This window comes from Pungitius pungitius, chromosome 5 (genome assembly GCF_949316345.1).
Source record: "Pungitius pungitius chromosome 5, fPunPun2.1, whole genome shotgun sequence".
In the NCBI taxonomy this organism is placed as follows: domain Eukaryota; kingdom Metazoa; phylum Chordata; class Actinopteri; order Perciformes; family Gasterosteidae; genus Pungitius; species Pungitius pungitius.
In genome coordinates this window covers 22875397-22893516 of record NC_084904.1, presented here as the reverse complement: position 1 = coordinate 22893516, position 18120 = coordinate 22875397, and the positions used below count along the sequence as shown (strand labels likewise).

General features: G+C 41.6%; 1 protein-coding gene across 2 annotated transcripts; it reads right to left on the bottom strand.

The window, feature by feature from the left end:
- Positions 1 to 3773: 3773 nt before the first annotated feature.
- LOC134129098 (NLR family CARD domain-containing protein 3-like) lies at positions 3774 to 15719 on the bottom strand. 2 transcript variants are annotated; one of them, XM_062562623.1, is made up of 12 exons: positions 15552 to 15719; positions 15317 to 15474; positions 14553 to 14678; positions 13480 to 13641; positions 12848 to 12961; positions 12101 to 12179; positions 11745 to 11970; positions 9784 to 11587; positions 9513 to 9686; positions 8746 to 8919; positions 5691 to 5737; positions 3774 to 5539 (listed from the first exon to the last, which is right to left on the bottom strand). In XM_062562623.1, the coding sequence occupies exons 3-12, from the start codon at positions 14639 to 14641 to the stop codon at positions 4959 to 4961; spliced, it is 3450 nt and encodes a 1149-aa protein (XP_062418607.1). In that variant the 5' UTR covers positions 14642 to 14678; positions 15317 to 15474; positions 15552 to 15719; the 3' UTR covers positions 3774 to 4958. The 2 variants fall into 2 exon arrangements, with proteins under 2 accessions (XP_062418607.1, XP_062418608.1); XM_062562624.1 differs by having other exon boundaries at positions 15317 to 15461.
- Positions 15720 to 18120: the final 2401 nt, after the last annotated feature.

The following is an 18120-nucleotide window of genomic DNA, read 5'->3' as shown; positions in this document are numbered from 1 at the left end:
GTTGTAAAAGATCGAACTCCAGGGATTAAACCTGATTCTTTTCCAAATGGAGCAGTGTGATCCTGAGACCGTAGGCTCTAAAAATGGCATTTTGCCTGAAGAATTCCCAAACTATGTGTGTAGGGAGCATTTTCAAAAAACCACCATTCGCCACTAACGTTGAAGTTGTTTTAACTGGACCATACTTTATCTAATCTGCTCCATATGTCTCATATAGTATGAACTTATCACCCTTTAAACATCCATATCGTTGAGTTTGATTGTCACCAAATGTTTGGTGGATCATTATTGGTTCAATGTGCCCTTGATGTGGGTTAGTTAACTACCTTTGGGGATGTGTACCATCAACCTGAAGTGGAATTGTCATGAAGGTATTTATTGTTTCCTTTTAAACCCAATCTGAAAATGACCAAATGCAGTCTGGTGATAGATTTGGAAGGAAATTTGCTCATGACTGGTATTTTGAGAGGCTGTTGAGAATGACCACTGACGTGTGAACGCTTGGCCGCATTTCTAACCATGCGGCCAGTGCCCCGACGTGCAAAGGAGCAGCGAGGACCCGTCCAACGCTGCTCGCAGCTTCAACATTTTATTGTATTTTTATTTTTTCCTGAATTATCTGCACATTAATATGGATGAATAATATATTATTGAATCCATCTTCTTAACCTTTCATTTGTCTGTATTTGTTTTGAGTTAAATATGAAGTTGTGTGAGCACATGTGTTGGTTTGAGTAGTTCTCTTAGGATCTTCTACATGTGGAACGACCCCATTAGTCCCTCCAGAGTCTCACTTTGAGTCCCACTAGTTCAGAACGATGAGCTGTAATGAGAAGACAAAACCACCTCTCAAACGTCTCTAAAGCCAGCGGATGAACCAATAAGAGGAGCAATGACTAAAATAATGCATAAATCGGCGTTCCTTGTGGCACCTGAGAGGGCGAGTGACGTCATCAGCGCTCATCCTGCCGCGGCGGCGTTGATTGGTCCTTTGTGAGGTCACTTTGGTTCAGACTGCTAACAAGCCTTCGATGTGTTGCATCAGCCTGCTGGTGGAAACACACTGTGGAAATGACTTGTGTTTCTCTGGGTCTTAACGAGGATTAAACCAACCAAAGCTTCAGGGCCCTTTCGCCTGCCTCATCGGGTCGGGACTCTGTAGTTTGACACGGACCCCCTGACACCGACCATCGACCCCCAAACAGCCTCGGCTTCATCACAGAACGTTTTACTATCATAGCGGATGTCTGAACTTTCGATTCTGCTGTTTAAGTCGGTAAACTGTGACTGTGGGGTTTCTCTTGTTGGCTGAGGGATGAGTTTGATGCAATAATAGACTCGTGTGGTGAAGAGGAAGCAGTTGAGAGCCACTTGCTTCCTTTTCTCTGCCTCAGTTCTTCTTCTGCAGCAACAAAAGAATCTCTGCAGAAACCCTTCAAGTTCCGTTTCATCCTGAAAACCAAGCGAAACCAATTTCTTTGGATTCGTCTTACGGTGAAAAGGAAATATATATATATTAATATTAATTGAAGTTTATTTATTTTAAAAATGTAATTAATTAAACGTGTTACAGTTCAAACTGAAACGTTCTGATCAGCAAACATCTACCACTTTAAATTTTTCATTTGTTTAATAAGAATGAATGTGTAGGAAGCAAAAGACGATCTGAAAGATGAACTTTACAGTTATAAATGTTTAAAGTTTCATCTTCATCTGCCCGGTAGTCCTTCTGTGACAAGCAGACCAAAAACATCAAATCCTTCACATTTCTGACATTTAGAAACTTAACTGGAAATGAATGTAAAATTTACCTCTTTTGAACCAGTAGAAACACCTCATGAGCTTTGAGGAGTCTGAAAATACTTCAGTATTTACTGTAAATGATGGCGCTTATCTAAAAGTGTTCTTAAAATGTGCATCTTATCTTCATGAATTACTTCCCAGAAAGGGATGTGGTTATCGGTTACAGACCTCGGAGATAAAAACCGAACGTTTAACTCCAGTTTGGTTCCTGGTACCAAGTTTCTGTTCCTGATCATGAAGCTGGTTTAAGTCTGTAGACCAGACTTATGTCACCTGAGCTGGACCCTCGAGGTCATGTGCTGCTTCCACAGAGATCTTAACTTTTCTTTGTTACATTGAAGTAAAGAGCTCGAGGCGATAAGAAGCATCACTGAAATTAAAATATTTGGTCGAAAAATGTCATGCAAATGAAGGGAAACGTGCAGGAAAAAAAAGTCATAATATGTGGTAAAAATATGTGACAAAAAATATTTGGTTGTGCGTCATAGAAAAAAAATATTTAGCAAAAAATGTCAAAGCAAAACAAATGAAACAAATAATTGGTTGAAAACGCTTCAAATATACAGAAAAAGACGAAAGTTCTGTTGCAACTTGAGAAGAGTTTTTGTGCATTAGAAAAAAGTACTAAAAGGGAAGAGAAGGAATAACAGAACAAAATAACCACAAACAGGGATGTTAAAGTGTGCACGTGCTGTCATTGTCAACCACAGGTTCCTCTCTTCATCTACGTGGTGTACAGTAACACTATATGCTACTAGCAGACCTGCGAGGCGAGAAAGCACAAATACTCTGCATCAATATTGACACCTTGTGGAAGTAAGTCATTACTGCAGGTAATCTCCTTTTATTAAGTCCACACTAGAGCTGCAATTAACGATTATTTTATTAATCAATTAATCTGTCGATTGTTTGTTCGATTAATCGATGAATCGGATAAAAAAAATTTAAAATGTAAAAACATTAATTTCCAACCCTTTATTGAAAAATAGAACTGACAGTACAAAACATATTTAGAAAGTGCACAAACAGATTGCTCCTTGAACATCCCTAAGTAAGCAAATAAAATGGACTAATAGAAAAAAGTATTACGGGTCTCTCGGATGGTCTTTCCTCTACCTCAGCGCTGATCTTTTTTATTTATTCTTCTTAGCAATGCTCTGCTGGGCGGAGTTTTTTTTCTTCTCTGTTCTGCTGCGCGATCGCTCAACTGTTTTTTAATACTCAAACATAATAGTCGCGCGACACAACGAATCGATATCGAAATTTGTTGCCAACGCTTTTAATAATCAATTTTAATCGATTTAAATCGATTTTAATCGATTTCATCGATTCGTTGTTACAGCCCTAGTCCACACTGAATGTCTCACAGACTTTTAAACACTGTCTCACATACTGTCAAACACTGTCTTTGCGGTACTTTGTGATGTGAGGGTTTCTGGACAGAGGATGTCACACATGTACAGACTGTTAAGCCCTCTGAGGCAAATTTGCAACTTTTGCTACAGAAAATAAAATGAATTGAATCAAATAATCATGACGCCGCCCCCCATGAGGGGCTACAAGCCCTCACTCTAATCAATCATAATATTTTCCTCCTCTTCTGGGGGTCATTGGTTCATCTGATGCCTTTGGAGACGTTTGGGAGGTGCTTTTGTCTTCTGGTATTTTTGAGATAAAGACGTAGCTCCAAACAGACTTTATATTAAACTGCCTTTGAAACAAATACAGTCAAATGAAACGTTAACAAGTCAAGAAACAAATCAAATATCAACAATCCAAACATAAAGAAATGTGACGTGAACAAATTCTCAGACTTGATTACTACGTCACTTTTCTTACTGTGATGAAACACTTGTTGTGATTTCAGGATCAGTTTCTTTCATGACTTAAAGTCAAATGTGATTCAACACCAGAGTGTTTGTTTACATTCTTCAGATCAACAAAGAGGCAACAAACTGTTGTTTGCCGGCGACCAGCTGGCTTGTTGAGGCCTTTTTTCTTCTTCTTAGTCTTAAAACCTTATTTTTCTTTTTATAACACACTTGTTTCACTTCAAGCAGTTTGAGATCAATGATCCTTTTTATTATTGAAGGTCACAGATGTGTTTTCAAATGATACAGACGTTTCACAAGGACTTTCATCAAGCTAAATCTGTTTGTTCAACAATCAGTTGATTTGGTTCATCGTTTACAATATGAAAGAAACAGAAAGGTAACAAACGGTCCAGATTTTCTTAGATGTGATCTTTAGATTCCGTTCACAGTTACACTCAATAAATAAAAGCAGTAATCTGGAAGAAGGTAGAATATTTCCCTCAGGTACGATAAATAAATCTGCTTGTTGTGGAAGACAATCGTAAATAAGAATAAGGCTCCGAGTTAAATATGTCTTTCTCCGTTTCTACAGTAGACTGCCAAGAACCTTCCTCCTCTCACAAAAGGGCTGTTCTTCTACCTGCAGGTGGCCTCCAAAATAACTTGTTGTGTCTCTACAGTCAGGAGACTGGCTTCTTGTCAGTGTGAGACACTCCAGCTCAAGTCTTCTTCATGGCCACACCATCCCGGCAATAGAGTTGTTCGTTCAATGAAACATTATGAAGGGTTACATACATTTTTGCCATTACATTCCACTCTTTATATGTTAATACAATATGCCTACTCTAATACATTTACTATTTAGTATCCAACACTCTGTAAAAATAACCATGAACCTCTTTAAGCATTTATTTACATACATTCTGTGTGGAGGTTGATCATAAGCTACGCACACAACTCACCTCCCACAGCTTTTCCTTTTCTTTTAGTAGGTCTAACAAAGTGTTGCATTGTAGTAAAAAAAAAAACAACCTCCGTGCAAGAAGCTCAGGCCATCACTTAAACTTAAGTTATTATAAAATTGAGAAATTTCCTAATGGATTTACTAAATAAGCTGCAAGGTTTAGTGTAAAAAAGTTTGTTGCCAACGGGGACCTGATTGTGTCATCAGCCTTTTCTTCATCACTTAAGTTTAGAAACCTGCTGCACTTGACAGTAAAAGCCTTGAACCCCCCAAAACACGTTAAATGCAGACAGAGAAGGGAATCTTCTTCTTCTTTGATTTAATTTAAGAAGATACTGTGTATTTGACCTCTGCTGGCTGAGAGAAGAACGCTCATTTTAGGAGAGGGAGGAGACTCTCCCTTCTGTTAGATCACACAGAGACACTGAGGAACCAGACTTGAACCAGGACCTGAATCCAAACCCAGGATAAAGAGGTTCAGTGAATGTGGTCTTGAAGGTGTGGAGGTGGATCAGTGTGTCAGAGGAGACTCTGTAAAAGGACAGAGAGCCAGCAGGACAGTCCACATACACTGCTACTCTACCAGAGGAGGAGGAGGAGGAGGAGGAGGAGGTGATGCGTGTTTCTGTCTTATTGTGACAGACAGAGTAACCTTTATCAGAGCACATCAGACTCCAGGACTGATCATTGTGTCCAAACCAACAGTCTTCACTGGCTCCTTTCTTGCTGATTCCTCTGTAACTCACTGATACATTAACTCCTCCTCTCCACTCAACCTCCCAGTAACAGCGACCAGTCAGACCAGTTCTACACAGCAGCTGGGACCGGTGGTCAAATCTGTCTGGATGATCAGGATATGGCTGAACCTCCTCCTTCACACATGTCACCTTCCTGTTGTTGTCAGACAGTTTCAGTTTTCTGTTCACTGTGTTTGTGTCGATTGTGAGTTCACAGGAATCTGATGAGAGAACAAGACACAATACAGATGCAGTTATTAATCATGTGTTCATCTATTGACACTTGACAATTGATGACATCAGAGGTGAATGAGTGATGTCACAGTATGAAGATGGTTGAATCTTCATGAATCAAACTCAAAGCTCACTTACACTTCATCAGACCTGGTCTCAACCATCGGACTCCAGCAGGCTTCACCCTGAAAGGAGGAGGGGGGTCAGAGCAGCATGGACACATGGACATGACATCACTCTCATACACACAGCTTGGTCCTTCATGTCCACATGGACCACCTCTACTTCTTCTCAGCTTCTTCTGATGACCACAGCTCAATAGGTTCACTTTTTTTTCGAATGCTCTAACTATTATCTTCTAAGCTTTGTTATTCTCTGCTTTCTATCTTGTCCTCATTGCCAATATTCATTCTTCATGCTTACTTTTTTGATAAAATGGCGAGGCGCTTGTGCTGGTCGTAGTAATGTGACTATGGAATCTCACAGACCTTTAATCTTGGCCACAGAGCCCCGAGAGTGAGACTAGGTCTTTCTGAAGTACCCGATGGACCAATGCAAAACTGGTGACAATTTATGAACGCAGAGACATATAAACACATTTTGCGTAGAGTCTTGGGTCACTGGCAATCTCTTAATTTTTTTAACAAGTATTATTTTGCGCTAGAGGACAATTGTTTGAGGTGTGGATTCTGTATAAATTGCTGTTATGCTCTGTGCCCTTTGATCAGCTCGTTAATGATCCCAGGTCTTAGAAAACACATTTACATTTTCGAAAACAAATGTACATTTTCGAAAACAAATTAACAAGACGCTAAACACTTTTACCAATCCCGAAACAAATTTACAAAGGACAGATTCTTCACGGAAAGGGAATGTACCAAATACCGGAAGTGACGGAAGTGTTGAGCGCTGTGTTTTCATTGGTTGTGGAGTTTATGGCGACATATACGTTCATTGTAGGGATGTTTTGCCCGTTTTGTGGCAAACACATGAACAGCTTAACGCGGCTTTTGCGTTACGTGTGGTCGGTGTTTGGAGTTTGGAGGACGCGGACCAGACAGAAACACCAGATATACTTTGCGTTCAATATTTTAACGAGGGTCACTTGTACGCAGTAACCGTGGACATGATGTCAAGTCTACACGGTGTAAATATCAGATTGAGGACTCTTAAAAGTAAACTGAACGAAGCCGGGTTGTAGAAAGGATTATTCCTCGCCAAACGCCGTTGTTACGTGCCTACTGGTTTTTGAACCAACTGGTTTGGCTACGCGTGAAGAATCTCTCCTTTGTAAATTTGTTTCCGGATTGGTAAAAGTGTTTTCGAAAATGTAAATTTGTTTTCGAAAATATAAATGTGTTTTCTAAGTGCCTGTATTGATAGTTTGATTACAAGTCTAATTACAAGTTTACAAGATGACTTTTACAAAATGGCGATTACAAGATGGCGTTTACAAGATGGCACGCACATGGCTCGTTGGTGTGTCCTTTTTTGGCTTCATGGAGATGGGCTTTGTTGATCGATACCAGACTCCACGCTCCTGCTGGCGGGTTTCCAGCTGCTCAGAGTGGATCCTCAGCTGGAATCTTTTATTATTAACTGTGTAAACCCTTCTACTAGTTTGCTTCACTCTTACTAATCGTTAAATGTTTATATTCACTCGCTGACCAGTTACTGTGTTTGGAACAGACCAACCCGGACTCCTTAGTTATTGTCCTTGGGGACTTCGACAAAGGAAACCTCAGCGATGAACTCCCCAAATAGAAACAATTAGTTAAATGCTCCACCAGACTTTTGACCACTGCTACTCCACTATAAGCAGGGCCCATTAGCCGTCCCTCGCGCTGCACTGGGACACTGACCTGTTTTAATCCATCTCATTCTTGCACTCTGTAAGACTGTTGTCCGTAAATCAAAGCAGTTTACAAGTAAGGCTATGGAGGACCTCCTAGCATTTGATGTTTTCAGGACTGCCACCAGTAGTTTGGATGAGTATGCAGAGGCTGTGACGGATTACATCGGCTCCTGGGAAGCCGTGTTCTATCATGCACCAGGGTGAGTTATAAAAATGACAAACCCTGGTTCACAGTTGAACTCAGGCGGCTGGGGTTACAGAAGGATGAGGTGTTTACAAGTGGGGACAGGGACTTGTTTAAAGAATCAAAATACGGATTTAGGTTTGGCAAGGCCGTCAGAGAGGCCAAATGACTGTACTTAGAGAGGGTCCAACAGTTGTGTGCTAACGACTCTGCATCAGTCTGGAAAAGCCTCAAACATATTCATGAACGACCCATGGCTGGCTAACAGGCTGACTGATTTCTACTGCCGATCTGACAGACAAAGGAGCAGTACTGAACTATCCACGTTTTTGCTATGAGCTACTCCTTTATGCTCGGGAGCGTCTTACTCGCTGCAAAGTAAAACGGCTGCTGAAGAAATTCAATCTGCCAAAGACAATGATGGTGCACTTCTACACTGCCCTCATTGAGTCCATCCTCTGCTCCGCCATCACCATCTAGTACGCTGCAGCCACAACCAAGGACAAGGGTGGGCTGCACTGTGCATCCGCTCGGCAGAGAAGGTGACCGGCTGCAATCTGCCAGCCCTTCAGGACTTGTTCGCTTCTAGGACCCTAAAGCGAGCAAGAAAGACCCCTCCCCACACCGGGAAAAAAGTCTTTGAGCCCCTTCCCTCTGGCAGCAGGCTGAGGTCCATCAGGTCCAAGACTTCTCACCACAGTAACAATTTTTTCCCCGTCAGCAGTCCGAGTCCCCCACTGACCCAATACTCTATCCCCAAAACATTTGCCACGGTGGTTTCTCTCAACATGGAAACATTTGGACATACATTTGTGTTTTAACGTATTAATATATGTTAAAACACTTATTTTATCCTGTTTTAAACTGTTATATATTTTCATCTATCTATTTATTTTACAATCCTTTTTTATTCTTTGTTGCACCAATTCACCAAGTCAAAATCCTCAATGGGTAACATATATGACAATAAATAGCTTCTCATTTTGATTCTGATTATGATGTGGGACACAAACAGTTTGATGAGTCTCTTGTAGGTTCAGGTCAGGTTGGTGTGTCAGGGTCATATTGACCAAGCTGACGGTGTGGCAGAGAAAAGGTTTCCAGCTCCACTTCCTCTACCAGACTAAGTGTCCGTGGCTGCAGCCTCTTCATACCTGAGTGTTTCCAGTCTCCAGTGTGGATCCTCCAGTCCAGGAGAAAGCAGCTTCATTCCAGAGTCTCCTGGATGATTGTAGCTCAGGTCCAGCTCTCCCAGGTGGAAGGGGTTAGAGTTTAGAGCTGAGGCCAGAGAAGCAAAGCCTTCCTCTGTGATCAGACAGCCTGACAGCCTGCAAACACAAAAAAACACATGTCACATGATCTGAGAAAGGTGTGAGGCCTGGAAGGTCACTGCAGTATTGAGAAAAGCTATGTCTCAATTCGTCAGCTTCATCCTTCTAGAATGCATTAGGTGAGTCGCAGTTTATATATAGTATATTCATGCTGTGGCATCAGGATGGCAGTGATGACGAGCGGAGTATCTCAACACTGATTGGCTTTCCCAAGACAGCGTTGCAATATTTCAACTTTAAAAACGTTTAACTTTGAAAGGGGGACTCATTTGCTTTTTTCTGCTATTGCGTCCGGTGAAAATTTGGAATGCAGCCCACGAATTGAGATAGAGCTATAGTGTCGGTTACTGAGGTGTCACATTCATGTTGACTTCAAGTCAGAATCAAACACCCATTAATGAAGATTTACAATTGTATTATTGACAACTCACTACGATTAATATCCAATATTTATATTTGTAACATATTGAAAAAACTCATCAGGTTTATGTTAGGAAAATATATATTTGATTTACAAACATGCAAGCAGAAAAAATTCTTCAGAAAAGAGAAAATGTACCATTGATGTAATCAATCAATTGAATCCTGACCTGAGAGTCTCCAGGTCACAGTGTGGACTCTTCAGTCCAGCAGACAGCAGCTTCACTCCTGAATCCTGGAGGTCATTGTTACTCAGATCCAGCTCCCTCAGACTAGAGGACTGAGAGCTGAGAACTGAAGATAGAACTCCACAGCTTCTCTCTGAGAGGTTACAGCCACTCAGTCTGAAGAAACAATAATGAAGAAAATATGAACAATAAGTAGAAAAGATGGCAGCATATCTAAGTTGTGATGTAAGAATCTACCTCCCACTGTACTTACAGAGCTTTGTTGGAGTCCTTGACCACTGGCAGCAGCCTCAGAAGAGCCTCCTCTGAAGCAGAATATTTCTTCAGGTCAAACACCTCCAGATCTTCTTCTGATGACAGTAAGATGAAGACCAGCGCTGACCACTGAGCAGGAGACAGTTCATCTGTGGAGAGACGTCCTGATCTAATGGACTGTTGGATCTCCTCCACTAGAGAATCATCATTCAGTTCATTCAGACAGTGGAACAGATTGATGCTTTTCTCTGGAGACACATTCTCACTGATCTTCTCCTTGATGTACTGGACTGTTCTCTGATTGGTCTGTGAGCGAATTCCTGTCTGTTTCAGCAGACCTCGTAGGAGAGTCTGATTGGTCTCCAGGGAAAGACCCAAGAGGAAGCGGAGGAACAAGTCCAGGTGTCCATTAGGACTCTGTAAGGCCTTGTCCACAGCACTCTGGTAGAGACGTTTTGGTTTAGGTTTGTCTTTAAAGACTCCAGACACCAGAGAGGTTGCTTGTTCTTCTGACAGCAAATTGTTACCAGAGCTGATGAAGGTCAGATGGACATGAAGAGCAGCCAGAAACTCCTGAACACTCAGATGGACGAAGCAGAACACCTTGTCCTGGTACAGTCCGCTCTCCTCCCTAAAGATCTGAGTGAACACTCCTGAGTACACTGAGGCTGCTCTGATATCGATGCCACACTCTGTCAAGTCGGATTCATAAAAGATCAGGTGGCCTTTCTGCAGCTGATCAAAGGCCAGTTTTCCCAGAGACTTGATCATCTTCCTGCTCTCTGGACTCCAGTGTGGATCTGTCTCAACTCCTCCATCGTACTTGACCTTCTTCACTTTGGACTGAACCACCAGGAAGTGGATGTACATCTCAGTCAGGGTCTTGGGCAGGTCTCCTCCCTCTCTGGTCTTCAACACCTGTTCCAAAACTGTAGCAGTGATCCAGCAGAAGACTGGGATGTGGCACATGATGTGGAGACTTCGTGAGATCTTGATATGAGAGATGATCCTGCTGGCCTGCTTCTTATCTCTGAACCTCTTCATGAAGTACTCCTCCTTCTGGGGGTCAGTGAACCCTCTGACCTCTGTCACCATGCCAACACACTCAGGAGGGATCTGATTGGCTGCTGCAGGTCGTGTGGTTATCCAGAGGCGAGCAGAGGGAAGCAGTTTCCCCCTGATGAGGTTTGTGAGGAGCACATCCACTGAGGAGGACTCTGTGACATCAGTCAAGATGTCATTGTTTTGGAAGTCCAGAGGAAGGCGACACTCATCCAGACCGTCAAAGATGAACACAACCTGGACCTCTTCAAACCTGCAGATTCCTGCTGCTCTGGTTTCACTGAAGAAGTGATGAACAAGTCCCACCAAGCTGAACTTCTTCTCTCTCAGCACATTCAGCTCTCTGAAGGTGAATGGAAATGTGAACTGTATGTCCTGGTGGTCTTTGTCTTCAGCCCAGTCCAGAGTGAACTTCTGTGTTAAGACTGTTTTCCCAATGCCAGCCACTCCCTTAGTCATCACTGTTCTGATTGGTTCTTCTCCTCCAGTAGAGGTTTTGAAGAGGTCTTCTTGTCTGATGGTTGTTTCTGGTCTGGCTGGTTTCCTGGATGCTGTTTCAATTTGTCTGACCTCATGTTCTTTGTTGACCTCTACAGTCCCTCCCTCTGTGATGTAGAGCTCTGTGTAGATCTTATTCAGAAGGGTTGGGTTTCCTGCTTTAGCGATGCCCTCAAACACACACTGGAACTTCTTCTTCAGGTTGGATTTGAGTTCACGCTGACAAACTGCAGCAAAAAGTCCTGAATTAAGACAACAAAGAAGATCAATGAGTCAATTAATAGATTGATGTGTCGTTTCCTCAGAGAATGACTCCATGAATATATTCTGTCCATCTCTTGAGACATTAGTGAAGGTCTCATTCATCAGCATGGTAATTCTTTAGAGAAATCCTCTTACTGCTCTGCAGACGCTCAGCCAGCTCCCCCTGCTTCATTCTCCTCAGGAAGTGCACTGAGATCTTCACAAATGCCTCTTTGCTCCTCCTTTCCTCTTCATCCTCACCATCCAGCACCACATCATCATCTCTCTGACTCTCTAAGCATTCTGGGTAATCTGAACTCACAACCTTCTGGATCTTCTTCAGCTCGTTCTTAACAAAAGTGATGATGTTCTCTTCCAGCAGCTGGAACAGAACATTCTATGAATAACACAAACTAGAACCATGGAAGCAAACATCACGCTCATGGTCTACAAAGTGCAATATGGAGATGATGGTGAAGTGAGATGTTAGTAGTAGTTGTTCATGTACACACCTTGAAGATGGAGTCCAGGTGTGTTTGAGGCTGCTGGGCAGACTGACCTATGAGAACCTCTGAGCTCTCGTGGTCGTCTCTGTGGAGGAACCTTGAACCATCAGCTCACATGTTGCTTGTACCATCAACACCAATACAACAGTTAGTTAAAGATATTGGCTTCTGTCACGATTGATCATGATGAAAACCAGATGCTGAATGATGACAGACATTTTATTAGTTGAGTGACAGTTAGCCGTCAGTTTCATCTGTTTTTAGTTGTTACCATGGGTCATAAAAATAACATCTCTAGACCTCTGCATCTGGTACAAAGTCTACTCCAAACCTCTTTAGTTCGTCCCCTGACCTCTAGAAGTCTCCTTAGATCTTCTGAAACTAGTCTTTGGACCTTTTCACAAAGTCTACTGACGATACTTTCTCTAAACTTCTAGAGTTCAGAGACCACGTCATCTGAGTTTATTCTAATCACATGTTCAGTCCCAGTCATCTGTCTCCAGAGACCTACAGCTGTCTCCAGATGTGTCTTCTGCTGATCCTGATGTGGAGAAACTAGCTCACATTGTGTTTACATCCGAGAACGTTTACAGTTAACGATTCACACTTAAACACCTACAGCCCTGTTAGATAAAGATAATGAGTTCTGTCATAATGGATCTTCATGGAAACAACTCTTGCACAACCATTATTGTAATTCATAACTAGGGATCAGAACAGCTTTTTATCTGTTTCGTCTTTTTAAGAACTTACTCTGTGTCATTAGAACAGTGTCCATCTTTGAAGCCAATCGGAAGAACTTTAGACTGATGACTCTTCATGGACACACAGCTGGGTTCAGGAGACTTTCCTCTCTGCTGAAGTGAACTGAAAGAAACACTGAGATTACATCATCACATCATCATTTAATCATAAAGCATCAGCTGACATGGTGTCCGTCCTCACAGAGACCAAAACAAGGTAAAGGTCCATAACGTGATGTCTATATGTGGACCACATGACTCCCTGTAGTGGTTTAGGTCTAATGGTCCTGCTGGTCCCACTGAGAAGCAACAGCTCAGTCTTTCAGTTCACTGTTTTCTTCACCAGTCAGTTTGGCTTAGTCCCAACAGTTCTGCACTTTATATTTATTTGTAATTTTATCTTTCTTTCTCAACTTACTAACCCATAGCTTTAGCGTACTAACCCATAGCATATACAGTATATATATATATTTTTTATTTATTATACTTTTATTTTATTTTTATCTTATTGTCATTGTTGTACTGTCTTCCGTCCTGCACCAACCGCCAAGTCAAATTCCATGTATGTCTAACATATTATGGCAATAAACGTTTCCTGATTCCTGTTCCTGAAACACGTCATCATCAGCCTGAGACCCTCACCTTGCATCAACAGAGGGATGGACATCTTTGAAGAATATAGGACGCTCTATAGACTGGTTACTCTTCATTGACACACAGCTGGGTTCAGGACCAGATCCTGGTCCAGGTCCTCGTATCTGATGGGTCCTGGTCAGTCGTAGGGATTTAAGTAAAAGTGCACACCTAGCGGTAGGAAGTATATTACATGTAGTAATGTTTAGTGTAGAATTTAGTTTGTGTGATGTTGTGTGATAGTAGATATTACATTTGTATGTTAGATGAAGTGCATGCATTATAGTCAATAACAATTTATAGACATGTAAATCATATAAATACTGTACACATTAACATGTCATGATGAACCATCATGTTAAAACCTGGGGACGAAAGCTAATAACTGTCCTTTATGAATTTCTCCCAACTTTCTCCCCAAAGAGGTTGTTTAAGGAGTTTTTCATCCCGTCAGGTATTAGAAGAGCAACTGGATGCAAGACAGCCGAGGGAGGCAAAGTATTGTTCTACATACACTGTGTTAAACCACGAAGAACTGTGATCTTATATGTTGTGTTGTAATTGAAGTGTACTAGTTATAAGATGAAGACAAACTATGTATGCTGCGTTATATTCACAATATTTGAGGCATGAAGCCAGATGTTTCTACATAGAATGCATTGGAATGTGAGGGAGAGATAAGACAGAGAGGTTTCAGGTTACTGCAGCAGATTCACACCTGGATGTGAAGAGGATGAACCAGGAGGAAACACTTTGAAGGAGAAGCCAATGACATAGCAGAACTTTCCTGCAGCCGCTTTGATAAGTCAGCTTTGACTTGGTCAGAGAATTCTCTATTTCACGAAATATATCACTATTCACATTGCATTTCACTTAGTAAATTGTATTCCTTATCATTATTAAATACTTTTTGATTTTTTTTAAATTGCAGCCAGGTCACTCATTTATTTTTGATCTGCACACTGATCTCCCTCGAAGGGCCTTCAGAACCTTAACATCAGACATGTAGAACCAGAGTCAGTGAGTCAAAGATGTTGGGACATGGTGACGAGGGGAGGCCAGTGTGAGATGGTCCCTTTTACCTCTGAGCTTTGGTCTGTCTGTCATGTTCCTCACACAGAGGAGCTTCAGAGGGAGGGACACTGTTCTCTGGGTCCTCAGCCTGATTCATAGCAGAGTCCACACCTTCACACCTTCACAACAACCTGCTGGGAGAACTCACACATTATTTATAATGCACACAGAGCTCATTCACCTCAACACTAAAACTCTCATGGGAGACTTTCTGTGTTATTGTCTTCTGTCTGTTACACTTTAGACTTCTGGAGGAAGAGAAACTCACTTTTACCTTCTTTAAACCCTGCTAACACGTCAAGAGACCTATAATAAACTCATCGTATAAATTGTGTTAAGGTTAGCCTAACCCTTAACCCTACTAGATGAACATTATCATCATCTTCCAGCAGGTGGAGCTGTGCTGTTTCTTCTCTTGATCTCCTTCAAAGTCCAGAAGTCAGTAAAACACAGACCAGTAAGATGACGTGTAGCTGTCCTGATAGGAGACACTGTGGTTACTATGGTAACATGGGAAAGGGTTGTTCACTTCACCATGTGATCAGTTAGTAAAAGGTCGACTACAACCTGGTGATCAATGAGAGAAAAACTGAACACTAAAGAAAACAAACACATTCAATCACTCTAAAAAGTGACTAAATGTATTTAAAGTAGGGCTGTCAAAAATAGCGCGATAACGACGTTAATTAGTTGTTTGTTGTTAATTACGTCAATTTTTTAAACACATTTCACGCATGCGCAGTGTGACAAATGATTCAGGTCAGGAAAGTACCTCTTCCTCTAGGGAATGCACTTCAGCAAGTCGTTTGCGCCAGTCCACGCTGAATGTTCGCAGCCAGTCCTCACAGACCCCAGATCAGACTGAGCTCTTCTTCATCACAGTGTCATCATTCAGACTAACAGCAGCTTCTCTCTCCCTGCTCACACAAGCTTTGTTTACCAGCTTTAAACAATCACACGTTCACAACCATCAATGATGTCATTCCACCAATCACAGCTCCACTTACTGATCTTGTAGACATGATCTTCCTCAGTGAGCAGCTCTCTTCTGTCCTCAGCAGGTCTGTAGAAAAGGAGCTCCGTGCTTCACTTCAGCTTCCATCAGACGGAGTGAAGTGACGCAGCTTGTTGTAGCTTGTTGTCCTTCATCAGAGAGGGTGTGTCCTCATGTCACCATCAAAGTATGCAGTCTGACTGGTTGACTGAGTCTCTGTATGAGCTGTGTTCACAGGGTCAAAGGTCATTGTGAACAGAATCTTCCTCACTGCTCAAACAAGAGTCTTTCAGGATCCAAACCAGCATCTGTGAACAATCCTTTCACCTTGTAAAGAGTTGCAATGACAACAGACTGGATGCTTTTGTTGGGACCAGATGGTTTAGAGGACCTGTGCCCCTCTTTGTCACCTGGTCTTCTTCTACATGTAGACTAGTAGGGAACACGTGATGAAGCAGGAACCTTTGTAACAAATGTTAATGAAGAGTTTATATTGAATAAAAACCTTCACTGAGACAACAGAGTCTGACCTGAGAGTGTTTTTATTCTTCACTTTGATGATCAGGTTGAACCAGTTGGGGAGGAACAACTTACCCAAGTATCAGTCTGTGTGTTGAATCAATTACCTTTAGCTTCCTCATAAAGTACATGTTGTTACATGCAGGATTCTACTTCCTCATCACATGACAGCTTGAATATTCTGGCTCATATATCTGCTGTGCAAAGGATTGTGGGTAAGAACAGCCATGAAGAAGCCTGCTTACAGTAAAATGTGACTGAATGTAGAACACAAACTGTAAATCCTCCATCAACCCCCCAGAGAGGAAAAAACAAGCTGCAGGAAAGTCAAGAGATTTATATATTTATATCTTCACCTTGAGTTTCTTTTTTGTTCTATGTAATTATTCATCTTTGTTGTGTACTATAATTGCAGCAGTGATGGGGAATGTTCTTCTGTTCCGCTCTCCAAGTCCTGTCCACTTATAAAAGGGAGGCCATGAGTCACAAACCGGATCAGCTGTGCTCGTTATCCACTTACAGCACATCTTCCTCTTATTAGTATAACATCTCATTATTGTTTGTGGCAACATATTATCTCACTTCTTCCCTCCATTTATGTTCTTTTTCTTCCGGATTACTGCAGGAAATAAGAAAGCTGTGGCAAACGACTAGTTGTAGAGTAACCTATTGTATTTCAAGGACTTATTATTATTCTCACAAACCGGGGGGCCTTTTTGGGGCCTTAATCATATTCAAAAAGTTGTTAAATTTGGCATGAATATCTGGACTGTTAAAAAATGTGATAATTTTTGGGTCTCACGTTTGGGTATAAAGAAATGTCTCTATAGCGCCCTCTAGAAATTAAAAAAAGACCACACTAGGCCAGTTTCCACCCCCGATGTCCGATCAAGTTGAAAGTTGGCACACAGGTCCTCTTCGACATGCTTTACAAAAAATTCCATTATGGGATGCAAATGCGACGAACTAGATTTTCCGCCATTTTGAGTGAAAAACACATTTTTGGCAATTTCTATTAAACGCTGAGTCTGATTGTCACGAAACCTTCGGTGGATCATTATTAGTTCAATGTGCCCTTGATATATCAGAATGGTGCTGATAACTCATTGTTTTGATGAGATATGGGCTAATTAACCTCGAATCGGGTGTGGCTTAATCTGTCAGATTTTTAACTTCCGAATGACTTGGCCTGCTCTAACCAACCTTATAGCATGTGTGAACATTGAAGTCCTAAACACACCCTCATTTTTTCCAAGTTTTTGAAGAATAGTGGGCGCTGTAATTAATGCTTGAAAATCTGCCTTTCTGGCCTGTTTTTGGTCTATTTTTATGACTTCTTACAGTTGTAAAAGATCGAACTCCAGGGATTAAACCTGATTCTTTTCCAAATGGAGCAGTGTGATCCTGAGACCGTAGGCTCTAAAAATGGCATTTTGCCTGAAGAATTCCCAAACTATGTGTGTAGGGAGCATTTTCAAAAAACCACCATTCGCCACTAACGTTGAAGTTGTTTTAACTGGACCATACTTTATCTAATCTGCTCCATATCTCTCATATAGTATGAACTTATCACCCTTTAAACATCCATATCGTTGAGTTTGATTGTCACCAAATGTTTGGTGGATCATTATTGGTTCAATGTGCCCTTGATGTGGGTTAGTTAACTACCTCTGGGGATGTGTACCATCAACCTGAAGTGGAATTGTCATGAAGGTATTGATTGTTTCCTTTTAAACCCAATCTGAAAATGACCAAATGCAGTCTGGTGATAGATTTGGAAGGAAATTTGCTCATGACTGGTATTTTGAGAGGCTGTTGAGAACGACCACTGACGTGTGAACGCTTGGCCGCATTTCTAACCATGCGGCCAGTGCCCCGACGTGCAAAGGAGCAGCGAGGACCCGTCCAACGCTGCTCGCAGCTTCAACATTTTATTGTATTTTTATTTTTTCCTGAATTATCCGCACATTAATATGGATGAATAATATATTATTGAATCCATCTTCTTAACCTTTCATTTGTCTGTATTTGTTTCGAGTTAAATATGAAGTTGTGTGAGCACA